General features: G+C 39.2%; 1 protein-coding gene across 2 annotated transcripts in view; it reads left to right on the top strand.

The window, feature by feature from the left end:
- LOC139953597 (tyrosine-protein phosphatase non-receptor type 5-like) overlaps positions 1-26308 on the top strand; it is a 60509-nt gene that overhangs the window by 24281 nt on the left and 9920 nt on the right. For both annotated transcript variants that reach the window (XM_071953066.1, XM_071953067.1), the window contains exons 3-13: positions 952-1035; positions 10772-10969; positions 11410-11517; positions 14832-15025; positions 15647-15730; positions 16265-16364; positions 20650-20805; positions 22162-22299; positions 22929-23042; positions 23852-24012; positions 26000-26113. In XM_071953066.1, the coding sequence (XP_071809167.1) occupies positions 10871-10969; positions 11410-11517; positions 14832-15025; positions 15647-15730; positions 16265-16364; positions 20650-20805; positions 22162-22299; positions 22929-23042; positions 23852-24012; positions 26000-26113 (1268 nt within the window). In that variant the 5' untranslated portion in view covers positions 952-1035; positions 10772-10870. The remainder of the gene's footprint in view (positions 1-951; positions 1036-10771; positions 10970-11409; positions 11518-14831; positions 15026-15646; positions 15731-16264; positions 16365-20649; positions 20806-22161; positions 22300-22928; positions 23043-23851; positions 24013-25999; positions 26114-26308) is intronic.

Raw genomic sequence — 26308 nt, 5'->3', positions numbered from 1 at the left:
CCATGGCACTCACTGGTCAAATTACCTCTTTACAACAGGAATGTTTAGAGGATTTGAGGCATTGCATGTTGAGGTATCAATATTTATCTTCAAGTACGTGCTAATCCTCTAATTAGATTCGCAGAATGGAGTGGTGATAAAAACCCATATTGCACGGCTAATATCACTACCATGCGTATTGTGTGTTCTATGTCACGCGCCAAGTTTGCTTGAAGTATACGTTACCACACTGGGGCTCGTGGAAATACAGAAAATATAGCGCGTCTGCGTCCCATATCCAACTCGGCCTTCGGCCTCCTGGGATATGGGACGCAGAAGCGCTATATTTGTCCGTATTCCACTCGCACTTGTGTGATAACTTATAATATTTGGTTTTCGGTAACACCATGTGTGTATCTACTTGCCAGGTAGAGTTTGTTCTTAGAGAACTATCTTGCTTAACTCTACTACCCGCGGAGTAGATTATTCGGGTTTCGGGAGACTTCTCAGTTCTGAAAATAATTGTCCTGCTTATTAACTATTACCTGGTCGGATGGTATTAAAATAGGCTGGGACTACTACTTTAGCTTATAGGATTGTAATTAACTGTACTACTGCGGACTCAGTTCTTTTCAGAACTGAGAAGTCTCCTGAACCCCGAACAATCTACTCCGCGATAGTAGAATTAAGCAAGACAGTTCTCTAAGAACAAACTCTACCTAGCAAGTAGATACACACATGGTGTTACCGCAAACCAAACAGGAATGTTGTGAGAAGAGGACTGCAAAACAAAGCGAAGCAGAAATGAGATTTGGGACTTCAGCATGTACTCTGTATATAAGCAGTCTAAGCTCTTTTTTTCTGGTCGTTGACAAATACCAAAAAACTAAAAATTTGTAATGCTTGCAGAATGTCATTTGTATCTTAGTTTTTTCTTACAAAGTTTTCTACATTTTGGTGTTCTTCTTCCAGGAATCCACTTCAGATCACCATGATGAAGCCCAAACCAAGCTAGCGCATATTCAGTCCCTCGTTCTCAAATATTCAACAAATTCTGTAAGTATAACATCATAATATTCATGTTCATGTAAGCTGAACCCTTAGCCCTAACCATAGACTCCTTTCGTAATTAGGGCTACAGAACCCCCAACCACATTAAAGGGTTTGTCGAGTGTACCGTATAAAACCGCCACAAAATTGTGCAGTATTGGACGAATTTCCACCATAACATTACGCTTTAAAGTGATTGCAGACCCTTCATGATCCAACCCCCGCCCCCCTGCATTATGCAAAAGAACCCTGCATCAAAATGCCGTACAAGTAGGACCCAAATACACACACATGATTAATTTGTAAGGTTTCATACATTAACTTTTCAATGTCGAGAGTAGCCGTACACAGAACCGCCACACACATTCCTTGTGCAGTGGCCTTACTATGTATACGGTCTCCGCCGTGCTGCATAAATTCATGGAAAAATCAATACCCGACGAGTGAAGAGTTCCGGTTGATGGGGAATTGCAGACGAGTGCCCGCCACTGCCTGCCGCTGTTTCCCGCTGCTCCATGATTGTACTTCTTGGTGCTTGCAGCGTGCTGCTATCACGGGCGAAAAATCGGCAATCCCTTGACGAGTTTGACCGTGGGGGCTTTTTAGCTTAAAGAGCTCCTGGCTCTCTCTCCGGTTTAAAGGGGGAGGTTGTTTTATTTATATTACTCGTTGAACCTGTAAACTGTGGACAGTACTTTTTCTTTCTCCATGTATGCAGTATTGGTTTTGGGCGAGAGTGGTCACTTAAAGGCAGTGGACAATAATTATTGGCATAAAACCTTGCTTGGTTACGAGTAATGGAGAGAGGTTGATAGTACAAAACATTGTGAGAAACGGCTACCTCTGAAGTAACATAGTTTTCGAGAAAGAAGTAATTTTCCACGAATTTGATTTCGAGACCTCAAGTTTAGAATTTGAGGTCTCAAAATCAAGCATCTGAAAGCACACAACTTTGTGTGACAAAGGTGTTTTTTCTTTTCATTATTATCTCGCAACTTCGATGACCGATTGAGCTCAAATTTTCACAGCTTTGTTATTTTATGCATATGTTGAGATATAGCAAGTGAGAGGACTGGTCTTTGACAATTACCAATAGTGTCTACTGTCTTTAAACTACAGCTTGCAATGCATGTTTGCACCTTCCTTGGCAATCTTAGTGTGTCGCATGACTGAGGTACTTATAGGCACTGGGCAATATTGGTTATTACTAAAAATAATTTTAGCATAAAAACTGACTTGGTAACGAGCAATGGAGAGCTGTTGACAGTATAAAACATTGTGAGAAACGGCTCCCTCTGAATTAATAAAGTTTGAGAAAGAGGTAATTTCTCACTCAAAAGTTAAAAGACTTGAGGCCTGAGCCTATTTAGGTATCTTAGAAAGCGCACAAATTTGTGCAACAAGGGTGTTTTTTCTTCTTGTCATTAGTTGCAATCTTGATTTTGATTGGTGCCATTTTAGCTCCTGCTGTGTGGACATCAAGCCTGTGGACATTCATCGCAAAAGAAACAATGTCACATTGTCTTAATCACTCGGCCACGACCTTGTCGGTTTTAAATGGCCATTTAAGAACTTGTCGCCTACTCTTTTATTCCCTTAATCAAACCATACATGTACCATTACTTTCGTCATAAACCATGCCTTTTAGTCCTATTCACGAATGAAAATAGCCGTTCAGTAACCGTACTAAGTGCCAAGTGCCAAGCTTTTACAAATGTTTGTTCAGAGACGTGGCTGCACAAGCTCGGCTTCCAAACGCAGGGCAAGTAAAACTCTCTCGTCCGTACATATTACAGTATGGAGTGTAAACACGGAATGTGTACACAGCGCCAAGATGCAAGCCATTGCAAAGAGCCTTTCTTGTGTGAGCTACGACATTATTATAAAATTGAGAATATTGCACTGACACTATAGTAGTTTCATCAATTGATGTAAAATTTACAGGCATGATAGTCTTCCTACTTTAGTCTGTTAATTCAGATTTTTGTTTTTCCCTAGGGAAAAATCAGATGTTATATCCTTATTAATTAAACCTAAAAAGTCTAATTACAGCCAACACCAAATGTGCATGCATATTAATGTTTATGGTAGTGTAATAGTGGCTTCTTAGGTACATGTACATGTAGCGCTCATATCCAAACGTGTCCAGTTAAAGCCATTGGACACTTTCGAAACAGAAAACAAATATTTTAGTGCAAAGTTACCTCTTTCTCAAAAACTACACTACTTCAGATGGAGCCATTTCTCACAATGTTTTGTACTATCAACAGCTATCCATTGCTCAATACCAAGTAAGTTTTTATGCTAATATTTATTTTACTATTACCAATAGTTTCCAGTGCCTTTAACCAAACCATATAATGTCATGGCCGAACAGCACTGGATTCAAGCACTGGTGTTTGATCAGCAGGGTGTGGGTTCGGATCCCGGTCGTGACACTTGCTACATAAAATTGGGGAGGTAGTGCTTTCTGCTCTACCGCCAGGCAAGCCTACATTCGTATGGACTGTAAAAGGGGTAACCCCGTTTCAGCCCTAGGAGTAAGTGGCAATGGCCTCTGGAAACAAATAATTGTAGCCCACACCTTGAAGTGGCTTTCAGGCCTTGTGTGTCCGGCAATTTGCATTAAAAAAAAAAAAAAAAAAAAAAAAAAAAAAGTATTCTGGCCGTAAAATACCCTATGCATCTCCTCCTTGCCAAGTCGTCACAGACAATGCTCGGTCACTATAGTGGTAAAAGAAATCTTCAACAGCTAAGGTACGCAATAGACCCTTCCCATGAAATATGTAAATTGCACATAGCGCGTGCGCACTAACGTTTTGGTTGGCAAAATGAGGGAACATCGCGCTGTTTTGTACACGGCTAATGGGTGCGTGACGCAGACGCGATTGCGCGTCTGCTTAGTGCACAACTCTATGGTGTTTGCCAACCAACAGGGTCTGTACGCATGCATGAATGTAATTAGCATATTTCATGGGAAGGGTCCATTAATTTAGACCATTAGGCTCTGCATTAGCTGTATCTGTGCAAACAATCAGCAGGTTTTTCTTCTACTCACGGGTCGTGTTTAGATTTTCTTTTACGGTTACCTAGCAGCGCGGTGTTAGATGGCTATCCTGATTTCAGATATCGCTCGCTGACTACAGATCGCTAATGATACTGTCAAATTATGTTTATGTCATGTGTCAGATTTAGAGAGGGTAGAATTAATCTAGCAGGGAATGATTTCATCTGGCAATTTTGCAAAGCGTAATATTTTGACGGAACAGATTTTGTGCACACTGAATGGTAATGTTGAGTAGCAATTGATGACATTTAAAGGCAGTGTACACTATTGGTAAAATTACTCAAAAAAGTTATTGGCATAAAACCTTACTTGGTACTGAGTAATGGAGAGCTGTTGATAAAATAAAACTATGTGAGAATTGGCTCCTTCTGAAGTAACGTAGTTTTTGAGGTCTCAAAATCAAGCATCTGAAAGCACACAAGTGTGACAAGGGTGTTTTTTCTTTCATTATTATCTTGCAACTTTGTCGACCAATTGAGACCAAATTTACACAGGTTTGTTATTGTATGCATATGTTGAGATACATGTACACCAAGTGAGAAGACTAGTCTTTGACAAAAAAATTACCAATAGTGTCCAGTGTCTTTAAGTAGTAACTGACATATTTTGCGTAGCATTTTGCTCTGCTATAAAAGAGAAATTGTTCACTGTCTAACGACAGAAAATATTCCAACTCAAGCCCCTGTGAATACATGACAGGCTGTCTTTTATTTTTTAGAGACTTCGAGGGGAGCTATAAACTGCTCGATTTCGTTAAATTATTGAGGAGAGCTCTTGGCGCTTCTTTGGACTTCACACATTTTAGTGTGTGCCAAGCTTCACACTTTTTGGTTCCGAGAAGCGCATTAGTCTCAAAAATTGAACTGAAAACGGAACCTGACTGTTCGTGATGTTTAATTCAAAGGGACACGTTGCCTTCGGATTTGGGAACTTTGGAATATGAAAGCATTTGTCATTAAATTATTATTACATACGTCTTGAAGTTATTATTTTTATTATTTTTTAGTGTTTTTTTTCCACTAAATTGCATGGCAAATGTAAAATTTACATGTTGATGAATGTACCATAAGTCCAATCTGTTTTCAATGTCATTTATAATGAAAAGTTTTAATGAAAAAAATGGAAATAGCTGTTACAAACTGCTTATCAATCAAAAGGTGCTACATGTAGTCTATTATGCACAAAATATGTTTTGAGATGTTGTCTCTGATAGCAGTCTTTCTCGAAAGCTAAAATGATAACACTTACACACAATTTTAAACATGTACATGACAGACATAGAAAGGAAAGGATGAAACATGAAGTGCATCGGGGTAGTACTTTTTGTTTTTGGAATCTTTTAAATCTTAATGTGAACATTTTTTGCGTTTTTGATAATATATCTCTAAAAATCCGTTTTGGGTTATACATATACCCAAGTGTTTAATTTAAAATATTAACTCAATCAGTTTCTTGATATTCACTAATGTTTGTCTGGAAATACCAATTGCATTTATACAATGAAAATGAGATACAGGTGCTGCATTTATACATCAGGTGGTTCCACATACGGTGGTTTATGACTTGATATTCAATAATATTTGTCTGGAAATATCACTCGCAGAAATAGATTTCAGAATGAATACACAATATACAGGCGCTGCATTCCACCTGACGATTCCACATCCCGATGAACGACTGTGTTAGTACTTTGCACTTTACTTGTATTTGCCCACCTTGCGATTTATTAAGTTCTCGGTTGCCTTGACGCTTAAATCATCTTCAATCATGGCCAGATGTCTTGACGTTTACCTTGAAGCAGAAAAAGCTTTTACTCGGGTAACCGCAGGCCCCCCCCCCCCCACATACACTTTTCCTTTTCACTGCTGAATGTTTTTCAGTGTAATAAGTAAACACATGGCACCAGAAAACTCATCGCATATAAACCAAAATAAAATGTAGGGGTCGGAACAGGCATTTAACTCATCGCATTTTTAAAATGTTGTTTTGGGTCGGAGCGGTAATTTAACAATCATCTTTACAGTACAGTGACTGTACATGAACATACCTACAGGGCTAAATTTCATGACGATTTCTACTAGGTCTTGCGTAGGGCTTTTAAAATCAGATCATAAAAACAGTTTCCAAAACCGTGAACATCAACACATGCAGTGAGCATTGCCCTGAAAACCATTTTAAAGGAACACGTTGCCTTGGATCGGTCGAGTTGGTCTTTGGAAAGCATTTGAAACTGTTAGTTATGATTTGCAAATGGTTAGATAGATAATTTAAAAGTAGAGTATAATGATCAACACAAACATGCCTCAAAATTGCACTTGTTTCCTTTTACGGCGCGAAGAAACTCGGTCGGCCAGTTTGTAGTCAAAATTTTGACTCCATAAAATGGCCGACCATGTTAGTTCGCAACGTGAAAGGAAAACCGTGCAGATTCGAGTCATACTTGTGTGGATCATTATGTTCTGCTTTTAAAACATCTTTCTAACCCTATGCATTTCATAACAAACGGTTTCAAACGCTTTTCAAAGACCAACTCGACCGATCCAAGGCAACATGTTCCTTTTATTAGCTGCAAATTACCATGTTTGCAGCGCACTCTGCTCAGTCTCAATACACAGAATGGACCAACCATAGGACTGATTAAAATATATCCAATACATTTCGATATTTCAAAGTCACACTTACAGGGGCTATGATCAAGGAAGGCATTCTGAGAAAGAAAGACATAATGACAAGGCGAGATCATGCTCCACTGGGAATGTAGTCTTGGCCCAAGACTATGGTGCTTGATATTGGATAGTGTACTACGCGCGGTTGAATCGCCAAAGTGCACTTGCACGGTATGATTTAGTTAACTGGACGGCTTGAAATCTAGACTATACTAGCTTGCCAGTATAGTCTAGATTTCAAACCGTCCAGTTAACTAAATCATACCGTGGCGATTCAACCACGCATAGTACACTATCCAATATCAAGCACCATAGTCTTGGGCCAAGACTACCGGGAATGAGGTCAAAACCAACGGATTCTTTGGTCTCAGTCTCAGATTTAGTTTAGGTCTAGTTTTGGTGTCGGTCACATGTAGTCTCAAATCAAAGAGTTTTATAATATAGATAATTATATTGAGTGCTTTGGGTGCTTCACGGTGTCATTTCCCTGATAATCGTTCCTCGGCCATAGTGTCTACTTGAGGCAAGTTAAAGGAACACGTTGCCTTGGATCGGACGAGTTGGTCAAAACAAAAGCGTTTGTAACTGTTTAGTATATAATGCATATGGTTGGACAGATGTTTTAAAAGTAGAATACAATGATCCACACAAGTTTGCCTCGAAATTGCGTGGTTTTCCTTCTACTGTGCGAACTAACACGGTCGGCCATTTATGGGAGTCAAAATTTTAACCCCCATAAATGGCCGACGCGTTAGTCGACGAGGTAAAAGGAAAACCACGCAATTTCGAGGCATGTTTGTGTGGATCATTGTATTCTACTTTTACAACATCTTTCTACCCATATGCATTTTATAAAAAAACGGTTACAAACGCTTTTCAAAGACCAACTCGACCGATCCAAGGCAACGTGTTCCTTTAATGTCTTGGCGGAGACTTGGTGTCAACATGGAGTCCTTTACGTTGTTCAGAAGTTTTTAAATAAATTTTTAGAGTACTGGGTGTATGAGCTTCCATTTGTATTTTGTGTTTATTTCCAATGACAAGGATAAGGCCTGGGCAACTTTTGAAATTAAAGGAACACGTTGCCTTGGATCGGTCGAGTTGGTCTTTGAAAAGCGTTTGTAACCGTTTTTTATAAAATGCATATGGGTAGAAAGATGTTGTAAAAGTAGAATACAATGATCCACACAAACATGCCTCGAAATTGCGTGGTTTTCCTTTTACCTTGTCGACTAACACGTCGGCCATTTATGGGGGTCAAAATTTTGACTCCCATAAATGGCCGACCATGTTAGTTCGCACAGTAGAAGGAAAACCACGCAATTTCGAGGCAAACTTGTGTGGATCATTGTATTCTACTTTTAAAACATCTTTCCAACCATATGCATTTTATAAAAAACGGTTACAAACGCTTTTGTTTTGACCAACTCGTCCGATCCAAGGCAACGTGTTCCTATAACTACTCGACTAATCACGCCTCAAATAGTCGCGACTTGCACTAGTTGCGACTTATTTTTATTCCCAAGATGCATTGCGGCATTATGTTTGTCGCAGGCTCACTTCAGTAAAATTCATGTTGAAAGGATTGCAGGATTGTCACTGATGTCTGATTGTGTTTAGTAACTATTTTTGTATTAGTCGCAACTATTTTGTAGTAGTCGTGGCAGCTCGATTAACCAAGTAGTTGAAAAACGGTAGTTGCGACTCAACTGAGCAATCAACAGTCGCGAATACGACACTGGTCGCACTAGTCACACTAGTCGCCCAAGGATCTATGTGTGATGAGTAAAAATTAATATTGAGTGAACTTCCGTTAAATGCAATGTCACAGAATAGAGTATACTGGTAATCGTTTCCTTTAATAGTGTCCAGATTTCGCCTCCATTTTCTGCGTCATTGCACTCATATACTCCAGTATTTGTATAGTATAGATTTTTGCCACAGTGGCTCAAGTAATATGGGTCACCAGTTTACAATCAATATCTGATCCAAAAATACAAAAGCCTTTTCCGTTCCCGGCATATGGTCATGATGGCCAGTTTTGTTTACTAAAGATTTTGTTTTCGTGCAATCGTCGGTAAAATTCAAAATCAATTTCTGCGTTGGGATTATCTCATAGACAGGGATGTTTATTTTTATTTTTAATATTTGTGTTACTAAGTTTTAGTTACAAAGTATAATAAAACAAAACATATAATAGTAATAATAATTGTTTTTATTTATGTTATTTTATTTTAATCTAATAGATCAAATTCATAAGAAAATGAAGATAAAACTAGATATGGAACACTCCGGATAGCAGAGAAGGGCTTTAAACCAAAGATAATTGTATGTAAGCAGGCTTCGCACTCAGAAGTTTGCGCACGAAAGATTTCATGCTTTGCGCTCATAAATGTAGTTACGGGGTCGATTTCACAAAGAGTTAGGACTAGTGCTAACTTAGGTCTAGTCCTAGGAGATATTAAAAAGTTAAGGCTATAGTCCAAAGTTGTGACAAGTAACTCGTCATAACTCTGGATAAGACTCAGTCTTAACTCTTTGTGAAATCCACCCAAGTTTTTTTTTCAACAGCCTATCACATCACTGCATAAAAGAGGGTCAAAGCTACATTAGCCGAGTAGCGCATATTAATGTTACACAGACTGCATACTCCCCACCAGGGAGCTAAGATGGTTTAAGGAATGAATTATGGCCCAGTGACTAAGTGCTTTAAGACGCCCTTCGGGTGTGAAAAGCGCTTTATAAAAACTGGTTATTATTTTGCTTCATTACAATAACAGCGCAATGACTTGCACAAGTCTACTACTTACTACTACGTAGGAAGCACACCCACTCACAGTTTAGATTTGCACGGGTCCTTGGGGCAGGATTAATGTAGGGACGTCATAATCTTGTTTACCCTTGTTTTCCGGGATAAAATCAAATGACGAGATTTGTCAGGCTGTTTTGGGGAACCGAGAACTAGCACAAAATGTAGTATAAAAGATATGCATGGTCAGATGTGTTATATAAGTAATAAATATTTCTTGCATTTGCAGTTAAAGGCACTGGACGCTATTGGTACGTAATTAATCAAAATAATTGTTAGCATCAAACTTACTTGGTAGCGAGCAATGGCGAGCTGTTGATAGTATAAACCATTGTGGGAAACGACCCGACTTCTGAACATAAAGTTATTGAAAAAGAGGTCATTTTCTTATTCAAATGTTAAAAGATCCGGCAGAGCCTGAAGCTTTTTTTTAAGCAATCTGAAAGCACACAAATGTGTGCAACAAGGGTTTTTTCATTCATTGTTCTCTTGCAACTGAGTCCAAATTTTCACAAATTTGTTATTATATCAAATGTTGGGTTACACCAAGTGAGAATACTGGAATCTTGGAAGGTTCCAATAGAGGGCAGTATTAGATGTAAACAAAGTCATGTAGAATCTCCTGACCATTTGACTCTTTAAATGTTTGGCTAGTATAAAGGGCACACCTCACAGCCTTCTCGTTCGCTGCTATCAGGGCCCAATTTCATGGCTCTGCTTGCTGCCAAATTCTGCGCTTACGATCGCGATTCCCCGCTTATGTGCAAGCGGCGAGTTTCTGCGCTAACCTTGTTAGCGTAGAATGCCTAGTAACTTGGAGTATGCACGCGCAGAAGCCCAAATTCGCCGCTAACCCGTGAAATACGCTTGCCGTAAGCACAGAATTCCCTGCTTCCGTAAGCGCCGATTCTGTGCTTACGGTAAGCAGAGCCATGAAATTGGCCCCAGTTCTTCAAGGCAGCACTGCTCCTCCAGGGCTGGGCATCGTAGAATGTGTGGCATAGATTTGGGGTGATGTGCCTCAATCGCATTTGGTGTCATCACCGTTGGTTACCCCAATTTCTCCATCGTCCCACCTCTGTACAGTAGTCTATTGAAAGACTTCCATGTTCTCCAGTCCATTTGACTAACGACGCCTAACTAACTTTGCTTAAAAGTTGTCGTTTAATTTCGCAATTCTTTCCTTTTTTCTTTACCTAGGTGAGAGCTAGCCAAGCACCCCTGCTTCATGTGTTGCCGGTGTAGGTGCCATTAACCTTTGACCCCTGGTGTCAGTCTGCCCACCACCACGCCCCAGCCATGCCGCCTACCATTCTGACACCATCTCCAACAGCAGGGGGCTATGGGGACTTTGTTCACGTCCAAACAACAGGGGCAACAGGAATAGAGAAAAGTGATGTGAGTTCAATTTTTCTAATCAAGTAAAGTTTTATTTTGAGTTGATCAAGGAAAAATGCCTAGAGTTGGACTTACATGTAGGTAAGGTTTGTGGCAGCACCATGTGTAAATCTCTTGGCTCCGATTGTCTTCAGGAGAAGATGATCGGAGCAAACTGATCAAAACTTTGATCTTGCTGATTTTCTACCTTCCATCCTGGTAGTAGTTAGAAAGCAGGACAGTTCTTTTCAGAACTGAGAAGTCTCCCAAATTTCCACAAATCTACTCCAAAATAGTAGAATATACCAAGAAAAGTTCTCAAAAGAAAATAATCTTCCCAGCAAGTACATTGTACACATAGTGTTACCAAAAACCAAATATGCATTGATAACTCACCATGTAATGTCTGAAAACCCATTTAAACCTTCAAATCCTTCTTTGATTTCCGTTGTTTCCAACAGACTGCAAAGGATGAAGTCATTCCGGAAGTCTTCAATTTTTGGGAACACGCCAACGCACCCTACCTCATTGCCATTGGTTGTGCACTAGCCATAGTCATCCTTGCAATTGTGAGTCTCTCTTGACATTTTTGTATTTTGAAATTAATTCTTCAAAGGTTTTCCAAAGGAGAAAACAACCCAAAATATCCATGAGTGGCATCTCATGGCAGAGCTGTTGTTGATCAGCTAGTGTAGGTTTGAGTCCCTGTCATGACACCTGTGTTCTTAAAGGGACACGTTGCCTTGAACCAGGCGAGTTGGTCTATGAAAAGCATTTGGAACATCGGATATAAAATGCATGGTTAGAAAGATGTTATAAAAAAAATACAATGATCCACACAACTATGCTTCAAAATTGTACGGTTTTCCTTTTACATCGTGAACTTTTAAACACAGCACCATACAAAATAGCTGACTGTGTAAGCTCACAAAGACCAACTCGCCCGATCCAAGGCAAAGTGTCCCTTTAAGCAAGACACTTAACCATGATGCTTCGTCCTTCAGATGGGACGTAAAGCCTTTGGTCCTGTGTGTTGTGTAACGCACGTAAAAGAACCAAGTGCACTTATTGAAAAGAGAAGGGGTTTGCCCCTGCGTTCCTGGTTTGGTTGGCAGCATATTGCGCCGTCACATGGTGCTATGTAAAAGGAATAGGTTTCCTATTTCAAAGGGTAGTCCTATGATACATCTTGCAAAAAAATACCGAATGTTGAAGCACCTTGAGTGTCACTGAGTGACAGATAAGAGCCCTGTATAAGAAGCCAGTAATATTAATTATATCCAGTGATGTTTGCCCGAGGCAGCGACAGGCGCAACAGAGGCCATAATTTAAAAAGATTTGATTATTATAATTTTTTTTTTCCACCTGTCATGTTCGGGGAATCAAGTATTTAACCAACAGGTTTCAAATTTCACATTGGATTGTTGGCCCAAGGCCAGTGATTTTTAGTATCGGGAAAGTAAACTCATGTCCGAACAAGTCCTAGGGTGTGGTGTTGTTCAGTTGTAGAATAATGTCTCACTGTGTAATAAATTATCTGAAATTTATAAAAATACATTTTTTGAGTAACGTAAGTTTCTTTCAATTCTGTGAGTACCAAAATATATTAAAGCCATTATACACTTTCTGAATAGAAAAAATAAAAGGTCACAGATTTACAAATAACTTGCAGTGTTTACAGAAGGTAATGGGAAAATACTTCTCTTGAAATATTATTCCATGAAATGCTTTACTTTTTGAGAAAACATTATCAATTCTGGACATCGAGAATTATGGATTTATAGTGAACACATGTCATGACACGGCGAAATGTGCGGAAACAAGGGTGGGTTTTCCCGTTATTTTCTCCCGACTCAGATGACCGATTGGGCATAAATTTTCACAGGTTTGTTATTTTATATATAAGTTGTTATACACGAACTGTGGGCCTTTGGAAAATACTGTTTACCGAAAGTGTCCAAGGGCTTTAAACAGCCAATAAACGATGATCTCAAATATATAGATATTAGTTTTCTAATAGCTGCAGTCCATAGGAAACATTAAAAAATATAAAGAGTCTCTTACCTTACGTTAAAACATGGTAAAAATGGGTTTTTCTCCAGAACGCTCCAAGCCAAATTTCTGAAAAACGCGGGGTCAAACAAACCCACTTGACAAAGGAATCGTGACGTCAGTGGCGGCTATTTGATGTGGAAAATAGCGCCCTCAATTTGCCAAAGCTGGAGAACTGTGTTCAAACCCAATTAGGGGAAAATCGTCACTGGCGTCAAGGGGTCATTATAATACATAAGCCATTTTTGACTCTCGGCTGAAAATGCCGCGCAGCCGGGTGAATTTTTGACTCAAGTTATTTATTACTAAATGCAAATTTTGAGAGTAAAATGGTTATTAACCGGTATCTACGATGTCTATTTGACCATAAAAAGGTAATAGTTGAAATATTGAGATCATCCTTTATTGGCTATTTAGTTATGGTTTTACCCATACACACAGATGTGTGTTAGCACTGTATACTTGGTAGTTTCTTGAGCTCTGTGAAAAAAAGTCACCACTGGCATGTTACTCAGGTGGGCCTCGAACCCGGCTGACCTTTATCCCCATGCAAATTTCCATATTACACCAAAACATACTTACCTAAATACAACAAATAGGATTAATCTTCTCTAATGAGAATTTTTAGATTACTAAAATACAGACAAGTTTATACAGTATTTAAAAGGCAGTGGACACTATTGGTAAATACTCAAAATAATTATTAGCACAAAACCTTACTTGGTAACGAGTAATGGGGAGAGGTTGGTGGTATAAAACATTGTGAGAAACGGCTCCCTCTGAAGTGCCATAGTCTTCGAGAAAGAAGTAATTTTCCACGAATTTGATTTCGAGACCTCAGATTTAGAACTTGAAGTCTCGAAATCAACCATCTAAATGCACAAAACTTCGTGTGACAAGGGTGTTCTTTCTTTCATTATTATCTCGTAAGTTCGATGACCGATTGAGCTCAAATTTTCACAGGTTTTTTATTTTATGCATTTGTTGAGATACACCAACTGTGAAGGCTAGTCTTTGACAATTACCAATAGTGTCCACTGCCTTTAAACAATGCAGAAAGTTCTTAAATCCACGAAGGCGTCCATGTATCACTTGTTCATCATACACATGGTGCTTACAGTTGTATGTAAATTAGCACGTTCGAACATGTACATGTACACAAGTATGGCATGAAAGCACATTAGCAGATGTACAATCTAACATGTTCAGACATGTTAAGACATGTTTTGGACTTGTTATCTTATGGTTTGCGTGAACAATTGATAAATACACACAAGTCATTTTTGTTTAGTTCCAAGTGGGATTTAAACTGCAAACCTGTTATTTAAATGAAAAAACTCCATCAAGTGTGACACTGTTGATTTCCCACAACCAGAGAGGGTAATGTGCATGGGTTTCCCCTGTACATGTACCAGTGCATGCACTTTGTATGGACATGCAATTGTACATGGAATTTGAATGTTACTGAAAAATACCCAGTTTTTGCTTGTTAAATCAATGTAGCTTTTTAAAATGATTTTAAAGATGTTTGCTGTGTACGTGAAACTTTTTGCCCAGAGTCGCCTTTAGCCTGGTTAAAACTTCCTGCGAATGTGAATGTGCATGTGAAGCGATCGATAAGCAAAGAAATTGCATTGGTTGACTTAAGTGCTCAAGTCAACTTGTGCAAAACATTCGCTTCGAAAACACTCAATGTGACATCAAAGTTCTCTTTGCATTCGCAGGAAGTATGAAGTGGGCTTTACTCCTCCGGAAAAAAAAATGCTTTTTAACTAGTAGTTATAAATCCATTAACCAGTTTCTAACACATTCTTTTTATCTATCGTTACAGGTTTTGTTCTGTATATGTAGGGCTTGGCGACGTGCCAAACACCTGCGAGAAGAGAATACGAGAATATGCGTACAGTCCACCATTAAACCGACGATACGAGAAGGCCAGACTGTCCAACCGGAAGCGGGCTATTCCTACTCTTCCTGCGCAACAAGTCAACCAATCAAAATCAAGTCCACGGGTCTACACGAAAGGTATATAAAAAATGTGTAAAGCGCAGGCATCGAAATAACCCACCCACACCCACAGCAAATGTCGTGGTGCCCTGTGCTTTTCCAGTGGTGTCCTTTGCAAAGCTCCAATACAAATTTACATTTTCCTCATAGAAGTGCCCCTTGCCAGAGGGAAATTGCTGTTCACCTTCAAGAGCGACGTTCAAGGCCTGAAAGCACCATCTATCTATTACCAAACATTACGAGGTCTGTGTGTTAGCATCAATAGGAGTTCTGTGAAAAAATCACAGGCCTTTTACAAATTTATCATCTACTAGTATTGAGATACCCACTGCTTACTAGGGATTCAAACTGCCTGCTCAGGAGCATGTTTAACCATTGATCTCAACCAGCCTTCAAAACACAGGGCTGTGTAGCACTCTAATCCAACATAACCCTACGGTTGGATATGAATTAACATTGTACTATGATATTAATTTTATTGAATATAGGAGAAGTTCAGGAGCATCTTAAACCATAGATCTCAACCAGCCTTCAAAACACAGGGCAGTGCAGCGCCCTAGTCCAACATATGTAGCTCACGGTTGGACATGAATTAAAATTGTACTCTATTACAATGATATTTATTTTGTGTTAATACAGGAGAAGTTCGGGAGCATCTTTAACCATAGATCTCAACCAGCCTGTAGGAACAGTACGGTGGATGGCGTCACCTCCAAGAGAAAGGTAAACATACATTTATCTCAATATTTATCAATGAATTGCGAGGGAAACTGACTAATAATAATAATAATAATAATATGGATTTATAGCGCGCACTTCTCCAGAAAACCGTGTGTTTTTAGTTCCCTTTTGAAGTTGTTGAGTGATGTTGTTTTGCGAAGTAAGTCAAGGAGCTTATTCCAAAGGGCAGGAGCAGCTTTGGCGAAAGCACGGTCTCCGTAACGAATTGTTCTAGACCTTGGCTCCACCAGCAAGTGAGATCCAGCAGACCATAGGCAGACATGCCAACTAGTACATTTTTCCCGTATTTCGTACGGGTTTTTGTTACGAATTTGGGTGTACGGGTTTTGCAACAAAAATTACGGTTTTGAGCATCGCCACCGCAAAAATACAATTTTCTCCCCTTTTTTAGCAGTCGTGCTCTTTTTTTAACTCGATATTTTTATATTGACACAAATATTTGTTTTCGGCCAATCACTTACGGCCGACATCTCCTTAAGTTCTTGTCTTAGCCTTCTGTCCTTTTTGTCTTTGCAGCTCTGTTGCTGAGTATTTAGAATCGGCAGGAAACAGAATGACCAGAAAACAGCTTCGGAACTCAGTGAAAAATATCAGAGCTTTACATGAAGAATTCTGGGTAAGAGTTTGTTTAAAGGCAGTGGACACTATTGGTAATTACTCAAAATAATTATTAGCATAAAATCTTTCTTGGTGACGAGTAATGGGGAGAGGTTGATGGTATAAAACATTGTGAGAAACGGCTCCCTCTGAAGTGCCATAGTTTTTTTCCACAAATTTGATTTCGAGACCTCAGATTTAGAACTTGAGGTCTCAAAATCAACCATCTAAATGCACACAACTTCGTGTGATAAGGGTGTTTTTTCTTTCATTCTTATCTCGCAAGTTCGATGACCGGTTGAGCTAAAATTTTTACAGGTTTGTTATTGTATGCATATGTTGAGATACACCAACTGTAAAGGCTAGTCTTTGACAATTACCAATAGTGTGCACTGCCTTTAATAGTTCGCAGTTTCTGATGTTTCCCTTAATTAATTGATGCAAGAATAATTCACCACACTCTTGTTCTGTAGAGAGTTTGAAATCTATTACAGAAAATATGTCACCTCTGATACCTACAAATGCATTTACAATGCGCAAACGCAAGCAACTCCGATGAACAAAAACAAAGCACCCCTCCTTGCACTGCGCGCCCCAAGGTTACACACGCAAAATTGCCCTTCTTTTTACCGTGCCCAAAGTGTCAAGTCGTTTTCTTTCAACTCTCGAAAAACAAGTAGCGTTACACACTATATGCAAGCAGTCTATCTTCCGGACACCTCCGTGTCGATGTCAGAATCGACTGAAGGAAAAGAAAGCCTTACAGAAAAGGGAAATTGTAGATGACAATAATTCATTGCACTCTTGTTCTGTAGGGTGTTTGAAATGAGTGTTACTTTTGCAAGTCCGTCATTGTGAACGTGAAAAGTTGCGTTCAACAGAAAAATATTTCACACGATATCCATCAATCCAAGTAGACACTGTATTCAGTTGAAACTTTTTTTTATAATTCTGCCTGTAAGTCAGCATTACTTTGACAAAATAACAATCTATGCTCCTTTCCTTTAAAGGAACATTACAGAATTTTTTTGGGCTAAGAAAACAGTTGCTGGCAGTGTAAGCACTTTATGTAATCCACCATATACATCAACTGACAAACCAGTAGAAGTTTGAGATCGATCAGCCATCTGGGTCACAAGAAAATAGAAACACATTTTGCCTGACATCAATTTAAAAACAATGATTAATTTCTCATCAAATATGACATTTCAGACATAAATATTTCAAGGGATGTTTTCCACTACCTGTATCATCATTAATAGACCGTAGTTTGATGTAAATATGTGATCTTAGACAAGTTTTTTTCTTCTGTAATGTTCATTTAAGTACAATGTCTCCAAAATTTAAAGCCATTGGACACTTTCGGTAAACAGTATTGTCCAAGGCCCATACTTCGTGTATCACAACTTATATATAAAATAACAAACCAGAGAAAATTTTGGCTCAATCAGTCATCGGAGTCGGGAGAAAATAACGGGAAAACCCACCCTTGTTTCCGCACGTTTCGCCGTGTCATGACATGTGTTTAAGAATGTTTTCTCAAAAAGTAAAGCATTTCATGGAATAATATTTCAAGAGAAGTCTTTCACCATTACCTTCTGTAAACCCTGAAAGTTATTTGTAAATCTGTGAACTTTTTTTTCTTTTTCTGTTCCATGTGACCAGTGGCTTTAAAGCCATTGGACCCTTTCGGTAAACAGTATTGTCCAAGGCCCACACTTCGTGTATCACAACTTCTATATCAAATAACAAACCTGTGGAAATCTAGGCTCAATCAGACATCGGAGTCGGGAGAAAATAACGGGAAAACTTACTCCTGTTTTCGCGCGTTTCGCCGTGTCATGACATGTGTTTATAACAAATCCGTAATTCTCGTTAACGAGAATTTATATTGTTTTACCGTTTTCTCAAAAAGTAAAGCATTTCATGGACTAATATTTCAAGAGAAGTTTACCATTACCTTCTGTAAACCCTGTAAATTATTTGTAAATCTGTGAATTTTTTTTTCTTTTTCTGTTCCATGTGACCAGTGGCTTTAAGTGAAACTGAAACAAATGAGCGCAGCGAGCCAGTATAACAGGAATGATCAATGGATAAGTTGTTTGTTTAGCGTGTCGTCTTTTATTTATGGAGTGTTATAAATGCATTGATTAGCCACATGGTTCCACTCGAGTGACATTCATCAATCAGTCATGTGCATAGATTGAGTTAATGGCAGGACTTTTTGCAACTCTATTAATGTTTCCACTATTAATGTTTCCACTAACTGCACATAGACTAAACGGTATTAAAAAGGTTATGCCACCTTTTTTTATCAACCTTTTAAATGCTTTGCATTTGTTTCGATAGGGGGAGTATAAACTAAATAAATATTAATGATGAACTTGTATCTTTTTTTAATACCAGACTCTGATTTGATTTTTCCCAACAATGTTCAATGTTATTACCTTTTTTTTTGTTGTAAATTGTAAGGTTATGGATTTAATCTTGTTGGTGTAAAATACTAAAATCACGCGAAATTTGCAATTTCAGTCCCTACTTTGTTTTCTTATTTAGTGTTAACGTGATTTTCAGAGATGCCAAGTCCAGAGCTATGCGTGAGTTTTTTCAAAGCTCCCCCCCCCCCTCGAAATCGCCGCCCAACTTTTTTTTTTTTTTTTTTTTAATAAAAAAAAAATCAGAAATTTAATTGTGGACAAAAAAGTGTTCCAAAATGCATCAAAAACCTCTTCAGAATAATTAAAACTCACATGAGGTACACAGGAGATGTTGATGGTTAATGTGGAGGTACGATTGTGTCAGATTAATTTCCTTCCAAACTAAAAAAAAATCGACTAAAAATGTCCAAAATCCTCCGCTCACTTCTTCTGCCTGTTGTGTCTTCGCTAGTGGAGCGCATTTAACGAATTTGCTAAACGAATCAGGCTAAAGCGTGCGCAATCTGCAAATTTGCGCTCTGTTTGTACAAAGTTTGTACAAAAAATTATGACTCTGATAAACTACGTGCAATCTGAAGATTGTGCAAACAGTGTAGATTGCGTTTTTTGTACACACGAGCTCGATTTGGCAATGCATGTCGTTAGTTTTTTTGTTTTTTTTCCCGGTCTGGCCCCAATGCGTCGAAAATGGTTGCTGTGCGTGTGAGCGTGAGACAGAGACCAAATGCGTGAGTCTCATGCCTAATGCGTGAGACTTGGTAGGTATGGATTTTAGAGACTTGTAATTTCCATCTATTGGAAAATGAGAACATCACTAAATTGAATTGGTAATTTCCCTTCCTCGTTAAAGCCATTGGACACTTTCGGAACAGAAAAAAAAAATAAAAGTTCACAGATTTACAAATAACAGGGTTTACAGAAGGTAATGGTGAAAGACTTCTCTTGAAATATTATTTCATGAAATGCTTTACTTTTTGAAAAAACATTAAAACAATATCAAGTCTCGATAGCGAGAATTACAGATTTATTTTAAACACATGTCATGACACGGCGAAACGTGCGTAAACAAGAGTGGGTTTTCCCGTTATTTTCTCCCGACTCCGATGACCGATTGAGCCTAAATTTTCACAGGTTGGTTATTTTATATATAAGTTGTGATATACGAAGTGTGGGCCTTGGACAATACTGTTTACCGAAAGGGTCCAATGGCTTTAAACAATAACAGATTTCAATGTCCAGGTTTGTTTGCATTGAAAGGGCAAGGGCACCAAGGCATTTTTTCCTTGGTAAAGGGCACCCTATGAAGAAAGTGTAAATTTGTACAGGGAGCATGGAGGCTTCGCTCGTCCCCAGCGCCTTGCTCTAACCAAAGGCACTGAGTTGGGCAAACGTAAGGCACTGTCATTGGTTTAATAATGCGCAGTCCCATCATGCATCATACTCGCACTGCACCATAATTTCTAAGCACTATACGGATGACGTACTTCCTGAACAAGAATCTGTGCAAGCGATTAGCCCATCCAAGCGGTCCTGTATAGACTGACTGGCCACTGAGGCCGAGCGAACATGGAGGCAATCTAGCACTTAAGGCCTGTATTTTTTAATGACTGCCAAACCTTTCAGATCGCTCAAACCACAAGTTTGTTAATACGACATTAAATAAGCCAGTCTAAGCATAGCGCATAGGGCATGTCTTTAGTGCATCTGGGGAACTGTGCACCTTGCAGCAAATATCTCTCATAGTCATAGAAATACACTACAGTCAGCAGAAAACCAAACAAAACTTGGCTAGTCAAAACCAACAAAACTTATCGAGAACCCAAATGTGCTAATTATCTGTTCTTGATACCTTTTTTTTACCAACAGGACATTCCAGATAACCACACGGATAGCATTGAGGTCCCAGGCTCAGCCGCTAAGAACCGCTATCCTAAAATATTGCCAAATCCATCTACCAGAGTAGTTCTACCATCAATACCCCATGATACAATATCAGACTACATTAATGCTAATTATATTAGGGTGAGTACCATGATAATCTAATTTAAAAAACTCATACTTCATTATGAGGAGCCAAATTTCTTTTAATGTCCGTGTGGCAGTCGCTTCGCTGCGAATGTCACAGCCTTAACCTGCAGCGTTAACCTTGCCAGTTGTATAATATCAGTACAAATTTTGCTATTTCATCAGCTTTATATTGTACATTTATCTTTTTCTAATTTCAATGTAAATGTTTGTTTTTAATTGACATTAATGCTCTTTCTTCTAAGTTGCTGTTTTAATTGTAAACCATGAGTGACTCAGCTTTTGGCTGTGATTCAAGTTCTTTTTTTATTAACCATTTTGAAATGAAATGAAATGAAATGACACACAAATGGTGGGACCAACCATGACCACCCCATGACATGGGAATATCTTTGTTATTCTGCGCGCTATGCGGTTGACAGCTGCTGTTCATGCATAGTGCGTGATAATGAAGACAGCGCGTACCACGATCACGATCATTCACTACATTTTGTTTGTAGAAAAATGCATTTTTTCCTTGTTTATCTCTCTTCCTTTTCTTAATATTTTTTGTGAGCACCATTTCAATTTCTTTCATGGGGCGCAAAGCCCAGGCCCACCTTGGTTATGCCAGTGGTTTTGAACTGTTCCTTTACTCTTTTCTATCTATTTGTTTGTCGTCACACTTGCTATTTCCGATGGTTGTAAAAAACAAATATTTTTAACTTCTGATATATTTTACTAGAATAGACTTATCTTTTAAACTAAGTATTTGAGTAAATTCTTTGTTTTTACCCTTCAATGTTTTCGTAGATGTTGTATTTTGTATTTCTTTATCATTATGTACAGTGTATTGTCTTCTGGATTTCTTCTTAGCTTAGGCTTACATTTAAATTTTGGTTATTGTTATTTCAATTATTTTAGTATTTTGTTGATTTTTTTAGCTAGCGCCGTGAGCACTTTATGGATTTGTTCACTTTATAAAACATCATTATTATTATAATTAAGATGCACAACTGAAAGCAATCTACTAAATTATTTTTTGAAAGGTTTTTAGGCCTGAAGCCTTTAATATTTGAATTAGAAATTATTTCTTTCTCAAAAACTAGTTACCTCAAAAGGGAAGGCATTGCTGACAATGGTTTATATTTTCAACAGCTCATTGCTAATTACCAGTGCCTTTAAGTCTCCCATTGAATCGGTTGGTAGGCAAGCAATTTTATAGCCCTTCTTCAACTACCGTGAAATGGGGATGGCTTTGGACAAATCTTACCTGTTTTTATGCTGACAATTATTCTGAGTAAATACCATTAGTGTCCAGTGCCTTCAACATGATGTTTATATTAATTTGAATTGTATTGATGCTGTTTCCAGGGATACGACAGAGAGCCAATGGCCTTCATAGCAACGCAAGGACCGATGGTACACACCTTCGCAGACTTCTGGAGGATGGCATGGTTTTCAGAGGCACCCATTATCGTCATGGTAACAAAACTTAAAGAGAGAAATAAGGTAAGAACATTGAAGACCAACATTCAATTTGTTTGTTTCTTCTTTTATAATTTGTTAAGGCGCTCTCTCAAAGTTGTTTATTTTTTAAAGCAATTCAATTGCTTTTGAAGGGTCTATGTAACTTTTGTAGGACAAAAAACACAATGTCCACAGATTTACATTAAACTTACACAGTTTGAAGATCATGACGGTAGAAAGCTCCCCTGAAAATATTATGTGCTGAGGTGCTGTAGTTTTTGGGAAATGAGTCAAACTGTCATGAAAATAATTTTTGTCTCATGAGACGAAAATTATTTTAATCATTTACAACTGATTTTCATGACATTGTTTTACTCATTTCTCAAAAACTACAGCACCTCAGTAAGTAATATTTGAAGGGAAGCTTTCCACTATCGTTATCTTCGAACCCTGTAAGTTTAATGTAAAACTATGGACATTTTGAAAAGGTACCCAAATTCGAATGTCATAATTACTTTTTTATTTATTTATTTTTTATTTTATTTATTGGTATATATAGAACAAAATTACCAGCAGCAGAAGTTGAAAGGGTCAAAGTACGTCAAAATAATGATAAATTAAAATAATAATGAAAAATTATTGATAACTTATTTTGTATCCCTCTTTATTAGAATAAATGTGACAAGTATTGGCCGCCGCAGCAAGGCATATATGGAGACATTGAGGTCAACGTTTTAGAGGTCAATCGGAATGATGATTACATACTTAGGATATTAAACTTAAAGGTGAGTGCAGGGTTACCTGAACGTAGGCTCGGGAATTACGCCAGGGCCCAATTTCGTAGCGCTGCTTAGCGGCCGATTTTGTACTTACTGTCCGATTTCCATTTCATAGCGCTGCTAACAGTTAGCACGCGAAAAGGCATGCTAACCTTCCGGTGCTTACCGCACGAAAATAAATGGCGTCACAATGCAAATCCACGGTAAACATGGAATATGGCCGCCCAATTTTTCTGCTAACCTGTGAAATACGCTAAGGCTTAAGCAAATTTTGCTGCTACAGTAGGCACGCAAATTTGCTTACCGTTAAGCAGCGCTATGAAATTGGGCCCATATATTTGCCTAAAGTCTACATGGCATGTCATGGCCTAGAGTTTAAAAGCACAGGATTCAAACTCTGGTGATTCTGATGAGCAGAGTGTGGGTTCGAGTGCCAGTCGTTGCACCTTTGTCCTTAACCATTGCTTTGTCCTTTGGATGGGACATAAAGCCGTTGGTCCTGTGTGTTGTGTTACGCAAGTAAAAGAACCAAGTGCACTTATCATTGCTGCTCAGTCACCTGCACGTGTACATCCCGACATGTGGAGATTGTGCAGTAATTCACCAGAACCAGAACCAGAAAAGAGAAGTGGTTCGCCCCGGTGTTTCTGGTTTGATTGGCAGCATATTGCAACACAGCACCGCTATGTAAACGGAACATGTCTCATAAACCAAACATACCTTTCAGACAAATATGCACTTGGAAACAACCATGATGAGGGCCTAATAAATGTTGTATTTTTTATTAATATTATTATTATTGTCTTTTGACACAGTACTTAGAGGAGAGTCGACAGATGCTTCATTACTGGTATACATCCTGGCCAGATAATAAGGCACCAGAGAATCCATTGACATTACTGGAGATGATCAAAGAGGTTCAGATATCCAGAGCAGATAATAGCCTTCCTAAAGGCCCTGTAGTCGTCCACTGTAGGTGAGTAGGACCAGCTGATCTCATACCTTCCGCCCAGGTGGTAGTTAGGGTGTAGTTAGGATGTCCCAGAATCCATTGACATTTTTTACTAGAGATCGAAGAGGTTCAGATATCCAGAGCAGATAATAGCCTTCCTAAAGGCCCTGTAGTCGTCCACTGTAGGTGAGTAGGACCAGCCGATCTCATACCTTCTGCCCAGGTGGTAGTTAGGGTGTAGTTAGGATGTCCCAGAATCCACTGACATTACTGGAGATGATCAAAGAGGTTCAGATATCCAGAGCAGATAATAGCCTTCCTAAAGGCCCTGTAGTCGTCCACTGTAGTTGAGTAGGACCGGCCGATCTCATACCTTCCGCCCAGGTGGTAGTTAGGGTGTAGTTAGGATGTCCCAGAATCCATTGACATTTTTTACTAGAGATCGAAGAGGTTCAGATATCCAGAGCAGATAATAGCCTTCCTAAAGGCCCTGTAGTCGTCCACTGTAGGTGAGTAGGACCAGCCGATCTCATACCTTCTGCCCAGGTGGTAGTTAGGGTGTAGTTAGGATGTCCCAGAATCCACTGACACTACTGGAGATGATCAAAGAGGTTCAGATATCCAGAGCTGATATAATAGCCTTCCTAAAGGCCCTGTAGTCGTCCACTGTAGGTGAGTAAGACCGGCCGATCTCATACCTTCTGGCCAGGTAGTAGTTAGGGTGTAGTTAGGTTGTCCCAGAATCCACTGACATTACTGGAGATGATCAAAGAGGTTCAGATATCCAGAGCAGATAATAGCCTTCCTAAAGGCCCTGTAGTCGTCCACTGTAGGTGAGTAGGACCAGCCGATCTCATACCTTCTGGCCAGGTAGTAGTTAGGGTGTAGTTAGGATGTCCCAGAATCCACTGACATTACTGGAGATGATCAAAGAGGTTCAGATATCCAGAGCAGATAATAGCCTTCCTAAAGGCCCTGTAGTCGTCCACTGTAGGTGAGTAGGACCGGCCGATCTCATACCTTCCGCCCAGGTGGTAGTTAGGGTGTAGTTAGGATGTCCCAGAATCCATTGACATTTTTTACTAGAGATCGAAGAGGTTCAGATATCCAGAGCAGATAATAGCCTTCCTAAAGGCCCTGTAGTCATCCACTGTAGGTGAGTAGGACCAGCCGATCTCATACTTTCTGCCCAGGTGGTAGTTAGGGTGTAGTTAGGATGTCCCAGAATCCACTGACATTACTGGAGATGATCAAAGAGGTTCAGATATCCAGAGCTGATATAATAGCCTTCCTAAAGGCCCTGTAGTCGTCCACTGTAGGTGAGTAAGACCGGCCGATCTCATACCTTCTGGCCAGGTAGTAGTTAGGGTGTAGTTAGGATGTCCCAGAATCCACTGACATTACTGGAGATGATCAAAGAGGTTCAGATATCCAGAGCTGATATAATAGCCTTCCTAAAGGCCCTGTAGTCGTCCACTGTAGGTGAGTAGGACCAGCCGATCTCATACCTTCTGCCCAGGTAGTAGTTAGGTTGTAGTTAGGATGTCCACTCCATGGTACTGAAGTTAGTAACGAGAATTCTCCTTGATCCACGAAGCAAGAGTAGTAGTCCTGGACAACTTCATGCCTTGCGCCAGGGGAGTAGTTAATAAGCTGGACAGTTCTTTTCAGAACTAATGTCTGTTTTCAATGATCAACATTTTGACAAGCGTACAAACTGTACGCTGACAGAGAGGGGGTTAAAGGAACACGTTGCCTTGGATCGGTCGAGTTGGTCTTTGAAAAGTGTGTGTAACCGTTGTAAAAGATGTTGTAAAAGTAGAATACAATGATCCACACAACCATGCCTCGAAATTGCGCGGTTTTTCTTTTACATCAACGACTAAGACGGTCGGCCATTTATGGGAGTCAAAGAGGGCGTACGTTTATAGCACTTTGCAGTATAAAAGGTCACACTATTGTGGCATTTTTACACACAATAATAAATGTATTATTTTGTGTTTTATCTTAGTGCTGGTCTTGGTAGGACGGGATGTTACATAGGCATCAGTGTCGGCATGAGACAACTTGAAGAGGAAAAGATGGTCGATGTCTTAGGAATCGTCTGCCAAATGAGACAAGACAGGTTAGCCGTTTTTCTTCTTCTCCATTTCTGGATCTTGGCGTGTCATGGCGTAGGGGTTAAGAGCACCAGTTTCAAACTCTGGTGTTTCTGATCAGCAGAGTGTGGGTTCGAGTCCCAGCGGAAGTTGATGCTTCAAATCCCGCTCTGGGAAATTTTTCTTTGTTCAACCAAAATTATGTTAAAAAATTACCCAGA

Source organism: Asterias amurensis, chromosome 22, assembly GCF_032118995.1.
Source record: "Asterias amurensis chromosome 22, ASM3211899v1".
Classification (NCBI taxonomy): Eukaryota; Metazoa; Echinodermata; class Asteroidea; order Forcipulatida; family Asteriidae; genus Asterias; species Asterias amurensis.
This window is presented reverse-complemented; position numbering and strand designations above follow the sequence as displayed.